General features: G+C 39.9%; 2 protein-coding genes across 2 annotated transcripts in view; one reads left to right on the top strand and one right to left on the bottom strand.

Moving 5' to 3' along the window:
• The window catches only part of TTC39A (tetratricopeptide repeat domain 39A), a 31,618-nt gene extending 24,930 nt beyond the window's left edge, over nt 1-6,688 (top strand). Inside the window, exons 13-17 of the mRNA XM_016214174.2 lie at nt 1,313-1,433; nt 3,233-3,344; nt 3,754-3,868; nt 4,978-5,094; nt 5,621-6,688. Coding sequence (XP_016069660.1) covers nt 1,313-1,433; nt 3,233-3,344; nt 3,754-3,868; nt 4,978-5,094; nt 5,621-5,744 — 589 coding nt within the window. The 3' untranslated portion in view covers nt 5,745-6,688. The remainder of the gene's footprint in view (nt 1-1,312; nt 1,434-3,232; nt 3,345-3,753; nt 3,869-4,977; nt 5,095-5,620) is intronic.
• A 9,070-nt stretch (nt 6,689-15,758) lies between these two features.
• The window catches only part of RNF11 (ring finger protein 11), a 38,917-nt gene continuing 29,148 nt past the window's right edge, over nt 15,759-25,527 (bottom strand). Inside the window, exons 2-3 of the mRNA XM_016214173.2 lie at nt 19,625-19,794; nt 15,759-17,836 (exon numbers count right to left, since the gene is read on the bottom strand). Of these exons, the coding sequence (XP_016069659.1) occupies nt 17,665-17,836; nt 19,625-19,794 (342 nt within the window). The 3' untranslated portion in view covers nt 15,759-17,664. The remainder of the gene's footprint in view (nt 17,837-19,624; nt 19,795-25,527) is intronic.

Below are 25,527 nucleotides of genomic sequence, written 5' to 3'. Positions count from 1 at the left end.
GCAGGTTCAATCCCCAGCTCCAGTCGGGTGCATGCGGGAGGCAACCAATTAATGTGTCTCTCACATTGATGTTTCTCTCTCTCTCTTTCCCCCTCCCTCCCTTCCACTCTCTCTAAAAAAATCAATGGAAAAAATGTCCTCGGGTGAAGGTTAACAAAACAAATAAAAATAAAAAGTTAAAAAAAAATTAAAAACCAGGAGAAAAACAAACCAAAGTTTAATAACATCTATACCTCCTGAATACATGGGGCGACCCAGGAAAACTGAGCAACTCACCAAAATGGCTGAGGCCAGCCCCTTAAACACCATCTTCAGCTGAAGACTAAAGACGACATTGGGGGTGGGGGAGTCAGTTATGTGGGGTTACCAGAAAAGCACAATAAGCAAGGGTAAGGTTGTGATGCACATTCAAGTCACTAACTTCTGCACTGATAAGAGTATCTAGAGATTAATCATCCCCCTCTTCCTGATAGAGAGATACCTTAACAGATGGGGATTTCCTTTATAAACATATCTCACAAAAGGTAACTTCTAGGTCTTCAAGAGTTTTTCCTATGTCTGCTCTCTCTTAAAAATAACCAGCCTAAAATAATCCTTATGTCAAAGAGGCATGTTGTGGGTAACGAATTCTGCTCCCCTTCATATCATTATCTCCATTTTAGAAATGAGAAAACAGGCCCAGAGAGGTTCTACCGAGAACAAGCGGGGGAGGTCCAGCTGTTTCCTGGGCCTGGCCAGCTAGAGCTTGAGGGTCACAGCCACACCCAGTGACTGTGGCAGAAACTGGAGGGTGGGTTGGAGCTGGGTGAGTGAGGCCCAGATGTGGAGGCTTGCCGAGCTGCATACCACACTTTGCTCTGCCCTTGGAAACAGCTGAAGAGGCCACAGCTCCCGTGGCAAGAGCTAATTAAAGCTTCGAGCTGTGCGGTCTTGGGCAGGTCCCTCCCTCCCTTTCTCTGGGTGTTAGTCTCCCCTGTGAAATGAGGTCAGACTTCCACGGGGGCCTCCGGAAATGGGGCCTGGGGAGTGGAGGGGAGAAAATGAGAAGGCAGAACAGGCCTGGGGCGTTTGTGTGTATTCTCACCTCTGCCAGCTGGTGTGGAGGAGCCCGTTGCCAAGCCACAGAAACTGGTCAGGTCTTGGGACAGGGTGTGTGAAATAAGGCCATAGCCATAGGCTATGAGTCCAAAACTATCATCATATAGATGGGGAAACTGAGGCCCAGAGAGGTGCCAAGTAGACACTGGGCAGTTTGGGGACTCTCAGTTCTCTTCTGCTTTTTCTCACCCTGCCCTACCCTCCTCTTTTGCAGAGCTGTGCCAGGCCTGAAACTCAAGATAGCTGGGAAATCTCTACCCACGGAGAAGTTTGCCATCCGGAAGTCCAGGCGCTACCTCGCTCCCAAACCCATCTCATTGCCTATCCCTGCTCTGGTGGGTAGGGGGGTCTTGACTGGCCCTGCGCTCGTTTGGGATTATAGGGATTAGCTGAGAGCCAGTTCAACCACAGACCCAGAGCAAGTGGATGAGGGAGAAAGACCTCATTCCTCAGGGGCCTGGAGAGGATTTCACAGCTCACCTGGGATAGGGGTACAGATGAGTCTCAGCCAGCCCCTGCCTCTGAGAAAGTGCTGATCTACTGGGGCTGGGGTGGGGGTGGGGAGACCACAGCCCTCCTAGACAGCCCACACCCTGTCCCCAGGCAGAGGCTGTTTGTGTTCCTACCCTGATTGTTTCAGTCTTGTCACATGATTGTAATTGTTGTTTACACTGTTCCCTTCACTGGACCGAGCTTTTCTGAGGCCTGGGACAGTGTTATTGTCAACTCTGAAATAACAATAATAGCTGACATTGTTATTAAGCATTTGCTGTGTTCAAGGTTCCTTACACCCGCTGCCCATGGCCTTATTTGATCCTCACAATAACCCTCTGAGTAGGTGCTAGTGGTATGCCCATTTTACACATGGGGATACTAAGTCCTAATAGATAAGTAATAAAAGTAGAAAGATATCTAGTAAGTGGATAAGATGTAAGTAGAAAGATAAAATAACTTGTCCAGGTCACACAGCTAGTGAGTTAGAGTCTGGATTTGAACCCAGTCTGGTTTCTGAGTCCATATTCTAACCACTGTTATGATGCTAATTCCATGCACGCTGTTAGCGAGCATCAGACAAGGTTCCAGTTTGTTAGGAGTCCTCGTTATTCAAATAGTAAGGCAGCTAAAAAAGGAGAAAAGGCCTTTAGAGACCTTTTACTGGTCCTGGATCTACTATTCGCTAATGTGTGCCCTTGGGTAGGGTCCCCTTCCCTTAATGTAAAGTGGGGATAGCATATACCTTGCCCATGTCATAGAACTAGCTGATAAAATGTGTTAGACACTTCATAAAATCAAAAATGTCAGTAGTTATAGAATTTATTTAGAACTCGTATCCTAAATATCTCTATTTAGAAATATTTTATAAAGTAAAGCTATTATCATCAAACGGGGGGGGGGGGGGGGTTGTAAGGAAGGGCAAGGGAAGCACCTATACCAAAACTTTAGGAGGGTATTTCCCAAACTATAATCTGAAAAATGCCATGTATGCATACAGTGATTTCTGTGATTAAATACATTGGCTAAGACTGTTCTAAACAACGTTTATATAATGTAGACCTTTTTGGAGCTTTTACATACCAGTCAGCAGGGTAAGTCTCCAAAAAGCTTGAATACGATTTTCCTCTAACTCATTTGGCCATAGAACTTTTTAAAAATGGGACATTTGCTAACTTGGGACCATCTGATTTTCAGAAATACTGGTCTAAACTTAAATTCCCTCCCCAGAACATAATAAGAACCATAACATTGTATTTCTAGAACTTTATGTATACAGATCACTTTCACATCTATTGCTTGGTTTGAGAGTTTAGAAAATGCTAACCTAAGCTAATACAATTGCTATGAATGAACATGTTAGTGTTCTGAGCATCCTAGCAGTCAAGGCAGAAAAAGGAATCAGGATGTGTTTCATAGTTTTCATGATGTTAACTCAAGCCGAGTGCCTTGGGAACAGGAGAGGTGACACAGTCTTAAACTCTACTGGAAATCCTGAAATGCTGAGGTAAATTATTTCCCCAATATTTTGAAGCTTAGAAGGGCCTTTAGTGATCCTCTGATCTGAGTTGCCCGTTTTACAGATGGGGAAACTGAAGCCCCGTTGAGGAAACCTAGGACTGACTTGCTCCCCTACCCTCAGGAAATGATGTACATTTGGAATGGCTACGCTGTGATTGGGAAGCAGCCAGAACTCACAGACGGGATACTTGAGATTATCACCAAGGCTGAAGAGATGCTGGAAAAGGGCCCAGGTGACTACCCCAGGCCCTGGAACCTGCCAGGCTGGGTCAGACCACAGGACTTTCCTTTGACGTTTCCCTCCACCAAAAATGTCCTTCCTTCCTTCTCTACCCTGGTAACTGACCTTTGCCTTTCTAGACAGTTTCGACGACAGCTCCTCCAAGCTGTCTCTTATCCCCCAGGTAGAGTCAAGGCCTCTGATGGGCTCCCACAGCCCCTGAGCTTCCTTCAGTCAGCCTTGACTTCACTGTATTGTCATCGTCTCAGTACGTCTTTCCTTCCCAGATGTGAGCTCCCCGAGGACAGGGATCATGTGTGAGCCACCTCTGTGTCCCCAGGGCCCAGCACAGAGTAGGGAGCCCATGAGTAACTTGCAGAAACGAACACGCCTGTTTCCTTCTCTCACTGTCCTGTTCTCAGAGAATGAGTACTCGGTGGATGATGCGTGCTTGGTGAAGCTGCTGAAAGGCCTGTGTCTGAAATACCTGGGCCGTGTCCAGGAGGCTGAGGAGAATTTCAGGAGCATCCCTGCCAAGTAAGTGCCTCTGTGGCTGCTCCCGATCCAGAAGGCCTACTGCTGGGCCCGGTTCTCCTGGGTAGAATTTGCAGGGCTTCTCCTCCCTCCTGTGCACTCCAGTGCCTGGCCCTAGCCTCCCCCTATGCACTATGTGTGTACTAGTGTCTGCTCTGTACCAGGGCCCCTGCTGGGCACAGATCATTCAGACCTCATCCTGTAGGGCCACCAGATTGCTCAGCTACAGGAGCCCATCCACACTGAGTTTCATGTGAAATGTGCCCCCGATTTTGTAATTCACCAACTCTGCCCTTGCCCCTGGGGATCACAAATGTTACAGATAGACAGCTACAGACAACTCCATCTGGTGTGATCAGGGCTGTGGCTGAGGGAAGCAGAGAAGACAGCAGGTGTCCTGAGGAGGGACCTAAACCTAATGCAAGATACCGGGAAAGGCTTTCCAAGGATGCCTTTTAAAGTGTGAAATTTATCAGGCAGAGAGAGCAATGGAGGAGGAGTTTTTAAGTGGAGCAGGTACAGCATGTGCAAATGCTTGGGGACAGAGACGCCTGAGGCTGGAGGGATAGTGATTAGGCTTTCCCAACCTGGGTGAAATTCATAGAGGGAAAGAGTTGCAAATGAAATAAGGGGGCAGGGGGCTAGCCTGAGAAGAGCCTGGCTATTTTGCTTACAAGACTGAACTTTATCCTGTAGACAGGAAAGAGCCAGAAAGGATACTAGGAAGGGCAGATCTGGGTTCTAAAAAGAAGGTTCTGGGGCAGCATGATGGGTAGGTTAGAGGGGCCAGGTTGGAGAAAGGACACTTCCCAATATAATAAATCATTCAACCTGGAAAAAGGGAGTTGGGGACTGAGGTGGGAGTGGCTATGACATAAGCCCCATAGGTTGTTAGGGAGTTGGGTCCCAGGTGCAGAGACCTGGAAGGCTCTGCTGTGGATCCTAAGCTTTTTTAGGGCTAGGTAGTGGGAACCTTCCCAAATTGGAATTCAGAGCTAGAAACCCCACTTGAGGGCATGTGTTGGATCCTCCCATTTGGGGAAGGCCCAGGAGAAGCCTGAAGGATGTCTCAAGGGCAGAGCCTGTAAGCTATGTCCTCCTCTGTCCCACAGTGAAAAGAAGATTAAATATGACCACTACTTGATCCCCAATGCCCTGCTGGAGCTGGCCCTGCTGTTTATGGAGCAAGGCAGAAACGAAGAGGCTGTCAAACTCTTGGAAACTGCCAAGTAAGCTTTGATTAACCTTGACGAGTCCTTTGCTCCTCATGAGGTCAGGAGCTTCACCCTGGCTGGGACAGAAAGCTCAGGCGTCAGTGAGGGAGGGTGCTGGCAAGCGCAGTAGGGCAGTCCAGAGGCACCCATGTCCCTGGGAACCCAGCTCTCACCTAGTGTGGGAAGGCTTCCTCTTCAATTAACCGATGAGGAATTAGAATCCCAGAAGCAGGAAGCGAGTTACCCAGGGTCACACACAGGTCAGCCCCAGGGCTGTGTGAAGACCTGTCTCCTGCCTTCCAGCCCAGCCTCAAGCTTGGGGACCCATCAGGACCAAGAGTGGTAACAGAGGGCATGATATCTGGGTGAGGGGCTGTACCCCCTTTCTGCTAATCCCTATTGGGCAGGCCCAACTTGCGCTAGATAGATGAGATTTAGGCCTCTACAACTCTTCCTCGGCTGGTGGGCTCCCACAGCTCAGGCTGAAGAAAAAGCACTTCCTGGAGCAGCTTCATGTGTCTGATTCTCTGGTCTCTTCCAGGCAAAACTACAAGAATTATTCCATGGAGTCAAGGACACATTTCCGAATCCAGGCAGCTACACTCCAAGCCAAGTCTTCTCTAGAGAACAGCAACAGAGCCGTGGTCTCATCAGCGTCCTTGTAGCTTGGTGCCGCACTCCCAAGCTAGAAGACAGACAGCTGGACAGAGCTGCTGGAAACATTTCAAAACTGATCCCCACCCCCTGCCCTGCCTTTGGGGTCCACTGGTGCTCCAATGGGATGGCACAACATGAGAGTATCCGTAATGAAGCCAAGCCGGCGTTTTCACCAGTGTGGCCAAGGTCCTTTGCCAAGGACAGAGCAGGTGGAGCCCTCTGCCTGCCCTATCACATATACGGGTACTTGTTTTTCACTGTGATGCTTAAGAGAATGTATGAACAGTTTACATTTTACTTAGAAATACAATGATGGGATCATAGTTGGCTTTTCAAAAAACCACCAACCACCCACCTGTAAATCTTTGCTTTAACCCATACTGATCGGGAGGTAAATCTGTATGCTGCCAAAGACCAAACTGCTTTTCAAACTTCAGCAAGGTCTCAGCTTCCAGGGCTGGAAGGACTCCAAGGATGGTCTGTACCTCAGGCTTCAAGGCTTCTGGGGTTGCACGTAGACACACACTATCTTACTTCTTACATTTTAACTCCCTTTGTATCTGTCCAGTTTTAAAAAAATCAAACATCTTTTTAGTGAGATAATTTTCACTTGAGTTCATCTTTAGCAAAAATAATCCATCTCTATCAGTAAGGAATGGGGATACCGAGGCCTGACAGAAGGGGAGCTATATGGCTCTTTCTGTGCCAAGAAGTTGGGGGGGTGGGGGGCAGTGTTTCTCAGACTGAAACCTTTGGGAATAATTTATAGAATCTTCTGTACTTCACTCCGAGGTACATTTATTTACTGAAAGCATTTTTCTTAGAAACAGAATAGTAATTCTTGGCTATTTTATATGTTTAATTTTTTTCAGTTAAGAGAAAATAGATATTTAAGTAATAAAACTTATATACTTAAAAGAGATCATGCAACATCTATTTCAGTAAAATATGTGTTGCTTGAATTCTTAGGCATGGGAAAAAGTTTGGATCAGAAATCATATGGCCCAGGTATGTTTTATTTAGACATGATATTCTAAAAAACTTACAGAAAGTTAACATTTTAAAGTGGGGAGATTTCACAAATAAATCTGGTTTCTAGGCTCTTATTTAAAAAAAAAAGATCTGGCAACATTGGGCCTCATTACCATAAAGCAGCAAGGCAACAATCAGTTGGAGCTGAGTAGAAACTACTTTGAACACTTTCTCGTCCCTAAAAGCATCTGCATTTGCAACCTCTGGGACTGTTCAAGTTCAGTGACCAACACCAGGTTTTACCATTCACAATGTCATGATAGCATATTCCAATTTAACCATTTCCCTAGAAAAATCATGGACACAGTAAAGATACTCATGTGTGAACATGTGACTCTCCAAATACATGAAGGCAGTTTCTGTAAGGGAAGACCACAGACAACTTTTCCAATCTGCCAGCATTGCTGTATTTAGCAAACACTTCTGAGCATCTGCCAGTGGCTGGGTGGGTTATCTATTAATATACAGTCAGCTAGCTTCGTCTGACTGACAGTGAATGAAGCAATGGGCTTTAGGTAAGGCACGTTCTCATTAGGGAAAGAAAACAAAGCAGAAAACCCTCATTCAAGGTCCTCCTTTGCATTTAGTACTGTCAGAGCAGAAATGCTATGGAAAATTTTTTTCATTTCGTTAGAACTAGACAAAAGAATACTCTCCACAGATCAGCCCTTTGCAAGCTCAGTCTCCTTGAAAGCCTGGGTGCTGGGAGACCAGCCTGTTTCTAGGTTGCTGGGCAGGGCAGGGGTGAGAAGGTGACAAGAGCCAGGCTGCCGAGAGGATTGCCTCTAGCAGCTCCCCACATTTTAGAACCCTACCTACTGCTATATAAAAGCAGCACCAGTCATAAGATACCAAATATAATTTGCAAAATAGCTTATAAAAAAAGCTTTTATTTCAACATTTATTTTTGGTGCTTTTGCTTGTACTTTAAAATTTATGCCAGATAACCGGTTTCCTTATCCCTGTTTGTGGCTGATTTCTTGCTGGGCTTCATTAATTAGCCTATGTCACCTTTACCTCTGTCTGCTGCCTTGGCTGCAGTCTGGCTGATAAGAGAAATCAGTGAATTTTGTCTCCTTTATCCCATCTGCAGCTTGAGATAGTCTATGAAAAGCATGTATGTGAAGGTGGGTAGAGGGTGAACATGTTGGGTGTCTGACGCCATATCCTCGTGCAGAGGCCTGTGAAGGTGAGAATTCTGCTACAGGCTTCTCACTGTCTTCTTTCAGCCATTTCTGGTTACTTCTCTTACAGACTTCAGGCACATCTGCCCTGCACAAGCAGCTGGTCAGGTGGAGAGTTTTGGCCTAGAAATGAGACTTGAATTCCAGTCCCTGTTTTGCTACTGATTTTCAGAGTAACCTTGGAAAAGTCAGACCCTCTAAAAATTAGTAATTTAGACTACTCTTTCCTGCTGTCAACAGTTCTGATTCTAACTCTGGTAAAGTCTGTTGGTGGGTTTTCATCTCCAAAATGAGGCAACAGATATATAACTCCTTACTTTTTGCCAAAGCCTTGTGTCCCTAACCTACTCAACTAGAAATGATAGGCTTCTTCAATCAGGGGTCTCGGCAGAAGCCCAGGATACCCAGAGAGCAAATAATCCTCATTTGGGGCAAGTCTGCATCCTGTGCCACACAGAGGAACTCGTGTTAGTTAGAAGCGACTGTGTAACATGACCTGAATAGGCCCTTGACAACGGAAAGTCTACCTCCGCCTCTCTCCGGTCACAGGCCCTGGGCCGGCTGGGTGGTTGTCAGCAGTGTGCTGCACCCTATCAGCTCTCCCATGTGTTGGCAGGATTCCCTGTTCCTTATCTTTCAAGTCAGAATGGCAGTGTTTCCAAGACCTCTACCGTCGTTCACAGCAGAAAGCCAGGACGCCAACCCAAGACTTGGCTGAGGTCCAGGTGGGCGATTCCCAGCAAATGAACAGCACCAGGAGTTTTAGAAAGCCCTGGTCTGTGAGTACTAGAATCATTCAACAAATAAAATCCAAAGGCACTTTTTTCTGAAGTTACTCCCAAGTTTGTTTATTCTAAAATGATGAAGAATGGACAACTTCTCCGTTTGCTTCAAAATTAAAGCTTAACAGGGTACCTTTCAACAACTGTTTCCTTATGTCCTTAGCACTATCACACTAATGCAGTAATAAATGAGAGGTGCCTGGGTTCTGAAAACCACATAGCAAATGGGAACTTCTCACCCCCGTGCCCCGCTGCAGCTTCTCAGTGTTGGAAAGGGCCTTTCTGCATGGGTTAGCACAGCTCCTGGGAAACCTGGTGCAAAGTTCATTACTGCCCAACAGGGTGAGTCCACAAACAAGCAGCCTCATTTGGGGGCTTGAAAAATTCATCTCTAAATTAGCAACCTATGAATTGCTTCCACTGTATAAAGTCAACTGTCAAGTGACAAAATAGAGTCCTTCCTTTGGGAAGACACACAATTACTGAAGGTCACTATGGACTTCTTAAAGTTGACATTCAAGTTTAATCAGACACATCACAGCTAACACCTCACGAATGACTGAACTGGGTTGTCCTGTTTTTCTTCACATCATTAACAAACACTTCTAAACACCAGACACTATATGCTCTGGGTGGAAGAATTAATATCAAGTGCTCGTTATTTACTAGTTGCTAGTCTAAGCACTTCACATGGTTCTAATCCACATAACCACACTATGAAGTAGGGACTAGTAGTGCCATTTTACAGATGAGAAAACGGAACCAGGTTAAATAACTTGCCTAAGACCACACAGTTACTATGCAGCATAAAGTCCAGCTTTGCTTAACTGCTGGTTGAGTTTAAACGATCAGCTTAAAGGTGGGTCTGACTTATAGGGACTTGGGCCACTGTTAGGGTACTGACTAAAAAAACACTAGAAATCCTTGGCTTGGAACACAGAGCACATGTCTGTGTGGCAGTTCCCCCAGGCCACTTGGCTTCATGAGGTAGGACAGGATCTAACTTGGACAAAGCCAAAATGGGGAAAAAAGGCAAACCTTAAGCAACAGCATTTGCTCATAGCCATCAAGGGATATTGGAGGACAAGGCATGATCCAATCCCCAGATGGACAGGTAGAGTCTGGTCAGCTATTCTGGAGACAAGTGAGGCTTGAACAGATGCAGAGGATCAGGCCTGGGCTGAGGCTTGAGGGGTAGCAAACCATATGCTAGAAGAGGTTTGGTATAAGACAGTAAGAGGTAGGAACATTTGAAAACTGGGACACATATGCTAAAGGCACTCAATTTTAAGTTTGGCAACATCACATCTCTGGGTCAAAGTGGTCCATGGGCCAGAAACCTGTCACTCCTGTACTACAGCTTTCAGATATCTATGGGAAGAGAGAGGTTGTGAGCAAATTCACAGTAAGAGAAAAGCTTGACCTACTAAAAAAACCAACTTTAAGTTCTATTCATTAAATGGGGGAGTGGGGGAAAAGCACAGACTAAATTCAAATTTAGTTGGAATAATGAGAAAATCAGTTTACACTTCCATAAAACGGGGCTAATGCCAACTGCTTCCCAGGATTGCTGAGAAAAAAATCAAGAAATCATGACAACAGCTAGCATAGCCCTTAGTCCATTAAGGTGGCAAATGCATTGGGCCACATACACTGTGGGAAGGCAGTGGTGAGTTTGGCCTAGGGGATGACTGAATCAAGCCTCTAGCACTTCTCCATCTCTCGGATTTGCTCCTGTGTTCAATTGATTCTCTTTAACTGGTTTTTCTGAATGGCAGGGGTATATGGCAGTTCAGACCTCACATCCTCACAGCTTTGTGACCAGGGGAAACGGGCTGCTTTTCCTACCTCCAGTATGAAAAATCTCAGATAAGAACCCTGATTGGTCTAGCTTGGTTCAAATGTCCATCCCTTAGACCAGTGTTTCCCCAGATCAGCATTAGATCATCAGGGAATTTGTTAGAAATGCAAATTATCAGACCCCACCCAGACTGTAGGGGTGAGACCAGATAATCTAAATTTTAACAAGCTCTCCAGGTGGATCTGATGCACACTGAAGTTTGAGAGCCACACTGCTTTAGAAAGGGAGTGAGGTACTACAGTTGGTCCAGCTGTCTCATAATCCAGTGGAAGTTATTACTACAAAAAAGACAGGGTACTAGGCAGACAAAAACAACATGTATCCACTGTATGTCCTTGTTTTCAAAGTTCACATACAGGAACTCTGGTCTGCCACACTCCTAGGTGAAGGGAAGGATGAGGACAGTGGGTATCATCTGCGGTACTGGTTAGTGACAAAGCTTATCAGAAAGTTGCCTTTGCCCTTCTTGCCACCCTCAAAAATCCTGTTTATAAGATCCCTGCTTTCCAATGGGAACTTCCTTGATGATGGCTTCCTCTCAATCAGAAATGTTCAGATTCCTTAGGGCCTCTCTTCTTCCCCATTTTCTCCTTCCCTTAACTGTTGACACCCAAATGTCTTGATTTCAAGGAGCTTAGTCTGGTAAGGAAGTCATACCAATAAACAAAGAATTAGAGCCATGGAGTAAATAAACGGGATGTGTCTGGTCCAGAGGATAAGCCAACCATTGGAACAATCTGGGGAAGTGAACTATAGGGAAGAAATTATAATTCCAAAAGATACGAGACAGGAACAAGCTTGACATTTTAGAAGGCACAAAAAGAAAGTCTACAGGCTAGAAGATAGAGTACTACGAAAGAAGAGAGGCAGAAAGCCAACTATCTCTTAAGAAGCTTGGATTTTACTTTCAGCACAGTGGGAAGCTATACAAGTTCTAAGTAGAGGAATGACATCATCCAATTTACTAGAAATTATTTTAGCTGCTTTGTGAAGAATGGATTCTATAGCGTTAAACATGGAATTTAGGAGGCTGGTGCCATGCCAAAGGCTTCTAGTAGCACTTGCCTCTGCTTTGTGTAAACTTGCTGATAAAAATATATCTTCCCTTCACCAGCTACTAGACTTAGGAAAAAAAACTTTCAACATGCTAAGTGACAGGCTCCAAGAGTCCATGTGAATTGGCACTTCATGTCCTTTACTCATCACAGACATCAGAAACCCAGTGTATCAAAATCCATACTCATAAATGTGATTTCTTTCTTCAAAGATATCTTCAAAGCCATTAACTCAAAGTTTAATAAATAACCCCGAGAACAGTACTTGCAATAACAAACCACCTCAAAATGCCTACTATAGTACCTGCTCACTACCAGAAAGGACATTTATAAATTATTCTTCCTCATGTCAAGATCACATTGTAGTTATTAATGTAAGCGAGGGCCATGAAGACAAATGTTTGTGAAAAACAATTTCCCTTCCCCACACACTACACATCCTAAACTTGTAGCTATTAATTTATAATCTATCTGCTGAGTTCAGCTACCCTCATAGAAGGTCATGATGGTGCAGTGTCAAAGCTCAAAGACTGGCTCTGATCTGGAATTGGCAAAATGTACCCTATTCTCCCACCTCGAGTATGGAGAGTGATAGAAGCCAATCTCAATGTCTTTCTGATAGCATAGTGTAGGCTTCCCAATTCACACAATGCCTTCAGAGCCCAAATGACTAAGTTAATTATGTGGCCCCCAGAGAGATGCTGGGCTCATCACTTTTGCAAAGTCAACCAAATCTTCTCACAAGCATTCAGACTTCACTACTATGACAAGAATCTTGAGGGGAAAACCCTCAATTAGCTATTTGAACTTCTTTTTTCAGTGCCAAGAAATCTGGAGCCTATAAGCCCTGGTGTTACAGAAGGGGTTCAAAGCAAACTGGTGCTGCTTGCTCCTTTGAACACAGCCAGTCTTAGATGCCTAAAATGTGTGCCTTATTCATAATGCTGCTTCATTCTTCATTCATATGTAGAGGAAAACACACTTTCTGTGGAAAGCATCCAAAGATGACTAAATCTTCCAGTGGACAGTAACTTTTCTCAAGAAATAAAAATGTAAAGAAAAGTATCGCTCCTAAAGTTTCCTTGAAAACTTTATGAAATGGTAAATGGTTTTAGTCTATCAGTAACAGTAGTCAGATGGTTCCAGTTATTATCCTGAGCTAATGCCTACTTCTCAGTGATAAAGCAAGAACAATGTGGACAAATAAAATGCACAGATAAATCCAAAACCCTTTTGTAAAATTTTACTAATGCCTCTCACAAAAATTTTATGAATCAGTTAATGGGTTTTAAAGGGATTCATCAGGATTTTCTATTTCCATGCTAAAGAACAAGGAAATAGCCAAGGGACAAATGGAAAAGCGAAGTCTGGATACACTTACCTGAACAATCAAACTGAGCGCCCAATACTGTTGTTATTTTTTAACCTACCCCTATATGTTGTTATTTTTTAACCTACCCCTATATGGTTAGAATTCCGTGGGCTAATCAATTTTTTGTGTGTGATGCTTTTAGTCAGAGGCTCTCATAAAACGAATTACAAAGTATATATAACTTAATATTCCCCAAATACATGTGCCTCATCCATTTACTAACTTCTATATGTTGTTTTACTATAAACCTTAATGTGTTGTATTGTAACTCCTAGGAGCTAAAAAATAGATGGAGATGATTTTTCTCTAGTTAAAAATACTGTATGTGCAGAGCTAACAAACAGTCCAGCAAAATTTCCCTAAATACATAAAATTAACTTACTGTATCTTTTAAACCACTTAGGAAAAGTACTAATTTAAGATATTTATACAATGCAATATGACCAAACATTTACAGTTACTCCATTTAAACCCGAACCTTTCACTTAAATCATCACAACCTAAAGCCCTGTCTAAATCTGAACTGTGAGCACTAAATCACTATCTGAGCATAGGCAAATACGTATTTTGATGTATACAGAACCAAGAAAAAATTCTTTCGGAAACTATCTTTGATAGCTCTCAGAAAAATCTCACTTACTGGAATCAGTAATTATATTTAATGCAATGATACAATTTTGTAGTTGGACATTTTTACTCTATACTTTAACAAGAATTTATTAAGCACCTAAGTTTTGAGTATGCCTTCCTAAGGAAAAAAATGTATTTAAAGAGATAAATGGGTGGATCCAAACTTTTAACAGGCAGGCTAGCCTATAATACTAATTCATTTCCAAAGGGAGTGGGAGCATCCAATAGCCTTTGTGAGAACAGGGACATGAAGTTAACAGAAACAAGAGGCCTCAATGGCAAAATACTTAGAAACTGGACCAAGTCGGGGGAAAAATAAGAAGGAATTCAGGTAAGGCCCCAAAGGATTAATATAATGCAGTCAGTAGAAGACTGGCTCTCATGCCCATGGCCTTTATGATGGGGACATCCTGAACCAGGCTTATGTCTTAGGGCAGTCCAGCTGAGTATATGACTAGAGCAGGGGAGCTGTTTAGAGAAGGTACAGAGGAGGGCTAAAACCAACTATCTTCTCTGGCTTTCTCTCCACCCAATAAAATAGTTGATGATCTTTAAATTCAGGTAAGTAAATTTTTTTCTTTTTAATCCTCACCCAAGGATACTTTTTCCATTGCTTTTCAGAGAGAGTGGGGGGGGGGGGGAGAGAGAGAGAGAGAGAGAGAGAGAAACATTGATGTGAGAGAGACACATTGATTGGTTACCTCCCCCACACGCTGGGGATCAAGTCCGCAACCAAGGTATGTGCCCTTGGCTGAAATCGAACCCAGAACCCTTCAGTTCGTGGGCTGATGCTCTAACCACTGAGCCAAACCGGCTAGGGCTCAGGTGAGTAAATTTAATATTACTTCAGGAACCACTAACCCCAAATCCAACTTTTCCAATGTCCACTAATTTCAAAATTAAAGGCTTAAAAAATTAGTTGAGGTTATTATGTCAGCTATGATGCACTTATATGCAAGTGAATCAGTTGACTCAGAAACTTACTACCCAATCCCCTTGTAAGCAGAGGTAACCATTAAACTGCAAACATTTCTAAACTATGCCAAAGAAACTTGCCTTCTTTTCCTGTTTCCTATTTTTCTCTTTTAAAATGCATGCTTCCTGCCCTAGCCAGTTTGGCTCAATGGTTAAGAGCTTTGGGCTGAGAACTGAAGGGTCCCAGGTTCAATTCTGACCAAGGGCATGTACCTTGGCTGCAGGCTCAGTCCCCAGCCCTGGTCAATGATGTGCAGAAGGCAACCTATTAATGTGTCTCTCTCACATCGATGTTTTTTTTCTCTCTCCCCCTCCCTTCCACTCTCTCTGAAAAACAATGGGAAAAATATTCTCTGGTGAGGATTTAAAATAAACAAATAAATAAAATGCATGCTTCCTTAAGAAGGAGCTTTGTACACTGAGAATTTGTTACTTCAGTGCTCACTGTATTCTGTAAAATCATACTGTTTTAATATCACGCGGTATATACTGGCAGTAGGAAGAGCGTTATAATACCTGGTTTAAGAGATTCTCTACAAACAACACTCACAGAATTGAAAAGGTTTGTGTGAACCAAACTACAAGTATCTGAAAGTATTTCAATTTGTTGGATTTACATTTAAAAGAATAAGATTCTTTTATTTTTTCATCAGGCTTTTCAAGACATTTAAAATCCTGTAGCCCAGCATGAACACAACTTGCTCAAATGTAAATATGATGAGCCTATCATTTGGCTTTAGGAAATTTGAAGCTATCAAGCTCCTAAATTTATGGTTAAATGGTATTAAATGCCAAGCCATAAAAATACTTTCCCAAAAGTATATATACTCAGAGATTTAAAAGTCATTAATTAAATCTATACATATGTATTTTAAAGAAAAGATTAGATAACTTGGGGAATACTGTCGTATAATCAACTCTAACTTTAGCCCTTTAAAACTGTATTATAACTTTATTTAACTTAGTAAAAGCCAAAATTGATGGTTCTTAACATGGTATGTGAAGATCAAAATCAAAGAATACAAAGTACCTAAAAAAAGCATTCAGCTCAATACTGATTCCTTCAATATTACCACCAAACTTCTGTGAAAGAAGCCTTGTATAAAGAAAGACTAACAGCAACATAGAAAATGATTTTTTTAAAGTTCATTTACCAAATTTAACGATCTAGAAAAAACGAAAGTCTGACTATAATACTTGATAACACAGACATCATATTTAAGTAGAAAACAAGGATAAAAACAGTAATATCACTAAAAATATTGCACAACTTCAGGTGTTTCCTCCAAATTTGCTTTATGTAATTGGGTGGATATAAATTAATGAACAAAAATTAAGCAAGATACATATAACAATTTAGCAGAACCTGACAATCTAATTCCTTTCATTTTTCTCTCTCAAATTCATCTTTAAGCCTTTCCATCATGGGGCTCATAAGAAAATTAACCAACATATGGATACTACAGTCAAATGTCAAATCTTTATGACATACTTATGACATACTAAATTCCTCTATAATGCAGTTATGAAGAACCTTCAAGAACTTGTGTTTTTCATGTAGAAAAGTGTTAGAGTCAAATATTCAACTCAATATAAAATAAGAAGAAACATTTCTGATTTGTTAGGTTGAAAGTGCTTCTCCTTCTGCTAATGAATGATTTCTTTAGCTGTAATATCACTGAGCTGAACAAATAAATCACCTTTGAGTACATAAGGAAAAATAAACACATGCTAAATGGATAAACATTAACAACTACATCTTTACTCAACCATCTCTACCTCTAACACTTAAGAAGCTTAGAGATTCAGTGTTCTTACAGTAACTGCAAGAAAAAAATAAAGGAGAAATTCCTTCTCTTCTGAGATCACAATTATGAAGTCATGTGGTTATACAAATTCTGCATTTGTGTGCAAAACATGAAATACATATATCTTAATTCTTCTTCCTTATACTAGACTTGTCAGTCAGCTAGCAGGACTTTCCAAGAAACAGAGACTGAGATGTGTTTTGTATAACTTCAGTAACCTCAGTACTACAATAATAAGAGATGCAGTATCCTTTTGCTGTGGTTCAAGACAACAGGGAAAGAGGTCACAAGAAAGATTAAATCAAAATTGTTAACACTGAGAAACTTTTCTCAGTTTCACCATGGTGCCACTTTCATTTTTACATAAGCATCGTGGCATAATTCAAGCTCAATAAATCAGAAATCTTAATATTTAAAATTTACCTTGACTTTTAATTATCACCATATTAACCAAAATAATTAGATAAAACACACAGGAAAGGGTAATATTAACCCCACTTTACTAGAGTTGGTTTCTTGACACATTAACTCATTTTTTTTATAGAAAGGGATAGTGCATCTCAGTTTGCTTACAAGCTAGGAGATCACTTTGAATTCTGCATTTCCTAACTGCAAACAGATATAGCACTTATAACAGGTTATAAATAAACTGGTTTTCAAGCATAGAGCCAGCCCCAACGATAATAATACACTATTTAAAAAGACCTAAGGCAATGAATTCCATTTCCAATGGAAAAAAAGAACTGTGCAAACAAGCTTAAAACTACTTTTTTGTGCCAGTGTTATAAAATGTAGCTTTTAATAAAACCTTGACCCAAATGCCAGCAACTTCAGAAAAGAATTTGGGTGGGGGGAAGAAGAAAGTTATTTCATTTAGGAAAAACAACCACTATCTTTTTCCTAATCTTCAACACACACAATTTAAACATATACAGCTGCTGTAACACTTTACACAATTCCTATGTACTGGAGCAATAACAAGATCTAAGTACAATTATAGTTTTTTAAACACTGGGTCAAGGCTTTACATAAAAATACCATCCTACTTTTCCCCCTAAGTTTCTAAAATATGACATACTTTTCCCCAACATCTGCAGCCATTCAGGAAACTTTTAGGAAACTTTTGTGCATGATCTTAATTCCTAATCCCTGGCTCTTTGGGCTCAGTGACAAAAGATCAAAACCACCAAAAATGATGGTTCACTTGAAGTCAGACGAGAAACCCTGGCTCAATTAGTCTCATAGGACGAAAGCAGTGCTGCATCAACTGGCTCCATGCAGGAGGGACACGTGAAGGATCTCATCAACCAGTCATCTATACAGTCCAGGTGATAAATGTGCATGCACGGCAGAAATCGAATCGGGTCCCCATAAACAAAGTCCATCATACAGATCACACACCTGTTGGGAGTGAGGGAGAGAAATCAGAAAGCATTTTTAGAGAAGTGATCTATCTAGAATACTCTTTAAAATCCTATTACAAAGAGTGCTAATCTGAACAGAAAAAGTGGCTTACCAGTCATCCTACCACCAAAGCAAATTGAAATTTTTTTCCTATAAGTAAGATCACCTACAATCTCTTACTTCAATCCCCTGGAAATATGCAGAGTTTGAGAGCAATCAACAGAGCAAAGAGAAATGGACCACATGGGGATCAAGTCTATTGCTAGAACTGTGTTATAAAACAGCTACATGTAGAAGACACGAGGAGAACGTGATGCTTTAGGTAGGAAACCACCAGCTAGATAAACTTCATTTACACGAAACTGAGTTTTTAGTGTAAGTCCAGGAGTAAGATTGTTTTCATTTTAATAACTATAGATATATAAAAACAGAAACACTAATTTCAGCCTATTTACTGGTCTGCTATAGGCTGGAATTCTCTTCATCAACCCCAGTTTCAAGTTCACTGCACTTTTCTTCAGGTTCAAGAAGCAACTCAATTCTGCAGTATTTCAAGTCAGTGTTCCAGACAGGCTATGATCTTAAGTGCTAGCACTAAATGGTGCTCTGGTTCAAACAGTCAAACATCAACACAGTAAATTAGATTATGCCTGTATTGGCAAGACCACTCTCAACCTAAAAAGGAGTATGGCTGTCTTCATTAGAAACTCTCAGATGATAACTCTGAGGACAAAAACTCCTCAGTAGTAAAATGTTATACAGTATTTAACTTACCAGGCTTAATAAAATTACTGTGCAAGTTAAGAAATGGGTATAAGATTTTCCTCCTATCACTAAAAAAGCTCTAACCACTGAGCCAAACCAGCTAGGGCTAAACAATTTTATTTTATTTTCAGTCTGATAGCTTTTACTTATATATACACACAAAATTCTAAGAATAAGCCAGCTGATTATGGCTACATAATCCACCAGAGTATTCCTATACCACAATTTACTTAACTATACCTCTACTATTGTTTTTCACTGAATAAAACTACAGTGAATATCTTTATGCATAAAGCTATAGGAGTTAGAGTGAAGTAGCATTTTGGGCTAGATCTCTAGAATTAGCTGTCTCAACAGGTATAGACCTGAAGGTCCCTGATACATTGCCAAATTGCTTTTCCAGATGACAAGGCAATGTTGGTACTAGTCCATAATCACATAGATGAATTGTTGTTTTTTCCCAAAATGTCTTTAATTAGGGTTTATTCCTTTTTTTATTTTAAACTTTCATTATTACAGTACATATATATTTTTTAATCCTCACCCAAGGATATTTTTTCCATTGCTTTTCAGAGAGAGTGGAAGGAAGAGAGACAGACAGAGAGAAACATCGATGTGAGAGACACATGTTGATTGGTTGCCTCCCACAAGTGCCCCGACTGGGGCAGGGGATCAAGCCTGCAACTGAGGTTGCCTCGGCCAGAATCAAATCCAGAACTCTTCTGTTCAAGGGCTGATGCTCTAACCACTGAGCAAAACCAATTAGAGCCAGATAAATTGTTTTTTAACTGACATCAACTTTCATCTAAATGGACACAAGAAACATATAAAATGGTCAGAACTCATACTATCATTTTAAAGCTATTTTTACATGAAAATTCTTCTTAAATTACTATATCTAAACATTCTCTTCCATTAACTGTTTATATTATCTGACTTCCAAAATGCAGGAGAATATTTTTCAAAAGAAAATCTCTTAAAATACACCTTTAAAACACGTATAAATTTATTGAAACTTACTCCCGGATCTTTTTTTCTGATCCATCTCTTCCAGGGTCATAAACTCCTTTAGGCAGATGCTGTATAAGGCCTATTCTTTGAGCTATCCTAATTTGTTCCTCTTCAGTCAGCTGAGTTGCTAGGCGAGTCTGGCTAGGTGTTGGATGATAGACTGGAACTGGAACTTGTTCCTAAATTTTAAGAAATGGAAAAAAGGATTACTGAGTGAGCCAAAATGTGGCCACCTTTCCTCCCAAATGGAATACATAGCTTTTAGGGATATAAATTAAATAGCAAATATCTATTTACAACATTCATTTACTTGCATATATTACTATATGAAAGACAGTAATTTAGACATATTGCCATACTGCTTTTTTCTACTTACATTTATAAGATAATTTTCTTCATACTCTTCACACATTCTTTTAACAGATATTCACTGAGTATCTATTATTTGTCAGGTAATAGGGAGTTGAGAATAAACAAAATAAAGTTCAAGTTCCTAGAGTAATGGAGGATGCTACTTTAGATAGGATGCTCAGGGAAACCTCTGATGAGACATTTGAAAAGGCACCTCAATGAAGTAAGATAGTGCATCTTTAACCTAATAATTTCATTGTGGCTAGAACTATTTGAGCCACCTAGTGTTTTCCAGAGAGCAACTCTACTGAATAAACTGAGTCACATTTTCAATCCATGTATGAAACTTTCACGGGAAATATGTCAAATCACAACTACTGACATTACATTAGAAAATGCTATTTCCATTCATCCTGTAGGATCACTCATGATCTCTAAAATTAAAGCACTTGTTTACAATGACAGTCAACATTTGCAACTGCGAGATTTTGCTTCCACGAATAACTGCTAAATTTGTGTTGAGCTTTAAAAAAAATTCTATAAAATGACCTCCATAATCATCCAGAGAACTAGCATCAATTGAGGCTGTTTTGAGTTAACGGTTTCTGCAGTTGAAAATAAAATAATAGAAGACCCACAATAAGAATTTATAAGGGTCCAAGTATAAATATTCTCTTCAAAGAGAAATTTTAGGGGGAGTCTCAGATAGATATCAATTAGGCTCAAACACTAAAATATTTCATTCAAGGAGAAATAATCTTGAACACAATGTCTGCTAAAGATACCATTATGTCTCTTTAAGTTAGTCTTATCATTATAAACCCCTTTTATGACAGTAGTTACTGAGTTTCCTATTAAAGACAGTTCAACATAAGACTTTAAATATTCCTTTTCTCTGAGATTCAGAACAAATGTACAATTAAAGAGCTCAAACCCAGTAAATCCTTTATCAAATAATTAAGAGTATATTCTCTGGCACAAGTAAAATGCCAAAGTTTCAAGTTCTATAAATTTCCATATAAACTCATTAATAGTTATTTTAAGTACTTTCATACTTCTATCTAATCATTTAGAAAATAATAAACAAGCATGTGAATGCTTATCAAAACTATTTTCTTCATCCAAATATTTATTTCATGCATATTACATGCAAAGAAGACATCATATGATTAAGTATGGCTCCTGGATCCTGAAACCTTGGGCTTAAGCTACTTCTCTGCCACTTAACAGAGTGACTATGTTTAAGCAATTTAACTCATCTGGATTAGATCCTACCTTACTTATAGTGTTGTTATAAGCCTTAAATGAGGAAGGTGGTGAACCTTGGAACTGCAGGAACTCAATAAATGGCAGTTATTATATAATCATTAATATTGCATTCAAAGAGCTATATCTATTATTACAGCCAAACTAGCATGCTTTTCCATCTTACTGCCTTTACTCTTGCTATATATTTTTTTTTTTACCTTCCCCTACAAGTCCATTGGTCTAAATTCTACCCTGTCCAGTAGGTTGTTGACATGAATGAAGCCTTCCCAAATCCTCCTCCCTGGCATCCAATATTGACAGACTCTGCCTCTAGTCTCAGCGTAATTACATAGGTGTTGTCTACCTATAAGAGAATTAGGAAGATTATAAAGAATACAGGAAACTTCAGTTACATGTGTAGTCATTAAGTGAGACGACTTTCAATTGTTCTTTCTTTTTTTAAATTTATTGGGGTGACACTGGTTAACAAAATCCTACAGGCTTCAGGCACACGATTCTACAACACATATGTACACTGTATTGTGTGTTCACCACCCCCAGTCAAGTCTCAGTCCATCACAATTTATCCCCCATCCTCTCCTCCACCTCCATCCACCCACCCTGTTCTAGCTTTCACAGCAGAAGATAAATACCAAACTAACTGCATTTCTCTGGTAGAGCTTGAAAGCTTTCCTTCAGCCCTATATATCTACAACAACACTATGACTACAGGCAATATTTTCTTAAAATTATTTTTTTAAATGAGTATTTCCCTTTAAATGAGCTTTGTACATATACAAAACTTTTCAGTTTGTAGCTGAAACTCAGAATATTTTATATGCATAAAGTATTCTGAAACCCTATTTTATACACTAGAAAAATAACTTTGTTAACCAGGCTTTACAATGCATATAACAGTTATATGACTTTAGTTATTAATGATCATAAATATGGCCATTTCATCTCTGGTTTAGATAGTCACCCTTTCAAGGTTTTATACCTAGTAGGCAAGCTTTCACAGCAGAAAAGTTTCATGGTTCAGAGTAAAAAAGATTGACCTTGCTCTGCCACTTATTAGCTTTTAGGCTTTGACCAAGTTATTTAACCTCTATGAGCCTCAGTTTCTTCATGTGTAAAGTGATAGGACCACTATATGAATTAAATGGGAATTGCAAGTATCTCTGGTACAACAAGAAACAAACACATAAAGGCTCTTTAAATAAATGTTAGCTATTATTACTGCAGTTCTAATATATGACTATAGAACAGTATTCCAATGTTTACTTCTAGAAATGAATTGGATTTACAATTTTATATGTCAGTCATACCTCAATAAAGCTGAAAGTCAAATAAATAAAATTTAATTTAAAAAAAGGAATGGATTGAAAGAGGTAAGCAAACTTTTCAAGAAGGAATCTTAGAATTCATCTAAGGTCAACTCTTTGTATCGGCCCAAGCTTGTCTACCTACAGTTACATAATTACCGGCTATATTGGAATTAGAATTCTGGTCTCCCTTTAAGTCAGTAATTTCCAATAAACTATGCTTGGTTGCTGGATAGCAAGAAGATTAATAAGTAAAATGATTTGGATTTTGTCCACTTACATCATTTTGAAGAACAGTACACTGAAATAACATTTCAAGAAAGCCATCAAAATAAGGCATTTCTAATAAATGGTTCTATAAAGGCTTTTCATCTTCAATAAAGGTTTTATAATTTTAATAATGTCAGAATTTAAGAATTTTAAAGAACATCAAATCCATCTATAAACTGTCCATGTAAAATCAGATTCTATTACTGGTAGAAAAATAAACTCTAATCATACCTTCTCTGTCTGTCCTCTGACTGGAACTCCTGTGGGCTACTTTAGATAGTTCTTACTGTAAGTTTGGGGGAAGGTCAAATTCTGCTGCTATGTAAGCTAAGAAAGTTGTTTTCAAACACTAGAGGACAGTTTCTCCTTGTGCTCACTTTGGGAATTTCTAGTCTCCAGTGTCACTTTCATAAACTCTCTGGTCACCTAAAAGGGATGGGCATCTCCATCCCCTCCCCACCCCTTATCTGGAGTACCTTGGCAGAATCTTAGGCATCAATGGCACACACTTTTAAAAATACTTTTATCTAAGAATATAGGATTTTCAACCTGAAAAAAGACTGGAGTCTCTGCTATTTACTGTCGTGACTCAAACCAAGTCTCTTCATGTTTCTGAATACAGGAGATAATAGCAGCACTTTAGAGGGTAATGATATACTTCTATATAAGATAACATAAAGGGTTTTGTAAATGTCAACATTTGTAAGTTATTCTAATCCTTAGTTTTCTCCCCATCATCAAATGACTCTGGTTTGCAGACTTTAAGCTAACTGCTACTGTCCCTGGCTTTGGTCTTGGCTTTTTGGCTTGTCCCTAAATACAAGAAACATTTTGACCTCTGTTGTGACCCCTGCCAGCTCTGAGTTTTTCAACCCTTGGTTTACCATTCCCAATTTAAACTACCTTCCTGACTCTCAGTCCTAGTCCAGCTGACCAGTCTTGATGAGCTGTCATGTGCACCAAGATATAATGCATAAGAAGTGACAATGTAACAACTGGTATAAGACTATGGGTAATAAGGGACTCCAAAATCCTTGAACACACCTACTACAAACAAAAAGAACTAAACTGTTTATAAGTAGTATCTCTAAGCATGTGCTTTTTAAGAGGATAGATTTCTTCAGTCTTATGGTTCACTTTTATGCACAGGGAACACAAAGTACAACAGAAAAGGAAAACTATACTTTATGAAGAAACATACTAATAGATATTAAAATTAAAACCCTATCTTTTAATTATTCACATTATGGATGCATTTTCTTATTTGCTATGTTTTGGTTAAACCAAAGAATCCCTCTAAGTACAACCAGATATTTTAAATGATTCAACATTCTAATTTCAATTTATATGCAACTTTTCAGAAAGCCATAGAGGGAAGGAAATGACTAAGAACTCCTGCTATTTTAAAGATGAATGTGGCCTTACCCTTCTTACCACACACACCTAATTTTAATTGCCAGCATATTTGTTTAAACTGGCCTAATGTATGAGTTACTGTTTAGTAACTAGAGATGCGATGGTATTTTCAAGGCGGCAAAATGGAATCTTGTTTCTAATATAAGCTAGAAGCCATTGAATGGAAAATTAGACAGAGATATAAAAACCACAATAAGATACAGATTCCAGGACAGTTCTCACCATTCTAACTGATGGCTCACCGTGCCTAAACTCTTTGTATAAATAATATGATTTACGCTGAATATCTGCTTTCCTTATGGAAGTCTGGAATTTTGGCATGTGCTAGGCAGTTAGTGCCTACTCAGTATGTTGGGCTTCTCTGGTAGACAACTGTTCACACATATTGGTAGCATTCAGTGCTGGAGGAATTAAGTGGATTCTGTTTGACACCACTAAGAGGGGAATCTTGGAAGCTTGTGCCCGTTTCCTATGGACTAATGCACCTTTCCCCTTTGCTGATTCTGATTTGTATTCTTTTGCCATAATAAATCATAGCTATGGTTACAATGATATACTACATCCCATGAATCCCTCTATGGAATTAACATTCTGGATAATATTCAGAGTGAGGAATAATGTCTGCATTGACGCCTTTGTTTTCAAATAGTTTATCTGGAGACGTTCGTTAGAAATGCTCCTTTGTGAAAAACATGTTGTGACAACAGTAGTTACACTTGTGTTTTATTCCTTTTCTTGAAGTAAATTTAAAAAGATCCCTGAAGGAACTAATATTTTGAACATTTATTATTTAGCATAGAGAAAAACACTTTTGAGATAGAAGTTATGGGCTAAACACTTTTGAGATAGAAGTTATGGGCTAAAATCCATATGTTGAAGTCCTAGTTCCCAGTACCTCAAACTGTGATTATTTGGAGTCACAAATCTGACTGGTTTTGTTCTGGTTTCTTCTGCCCTATACTCTTCACCTAATAACTAGGTCCATGTTAGCAGCTAAAGTTACCAACTAAATATAAATAATTCACAAATATATACTCCAGTTTAAATCTCCCTTTTAAATTCCAGGCTCTACTTAACAGTTCTAATTCAATGTCCCGAAAGTACTTCAAATTCAACGCGGCCAAAAAATGAACTCCCCTCCAAAATCTGGTTCTCTTTAAGACTTCACTGTCTCAGTGAATGACACTTTCTTTCCAGTTTTTTAAGACAGAGACATCCTTGGCACCTTGGTCTCCCTTATCCTCTCATAGTCAACACACCGCCAAATTCCAGTGAGTTTATTTTCTATTGAAATACTGACAA

This window comes from Miniopterus natalensis, chromosome 9, assembly GCF_054644295.1.
Source record: "Miniopterus natalensis isolate mMinNat1 chromosome 9, mMinNat1.hap1, whole genome shotgun sequence".
Taxonomy (NCBI): Eukaryota; Metazoa; Chordata; class Mammalia; order Chiroptera; family Miniopteridae; genus Miniopterus; species Miniopterus natalensis.
Note: the sequence above shows the minus strand (reverse complement) of the source record. Positions and strands in the feature narration are given on the sequence as shown.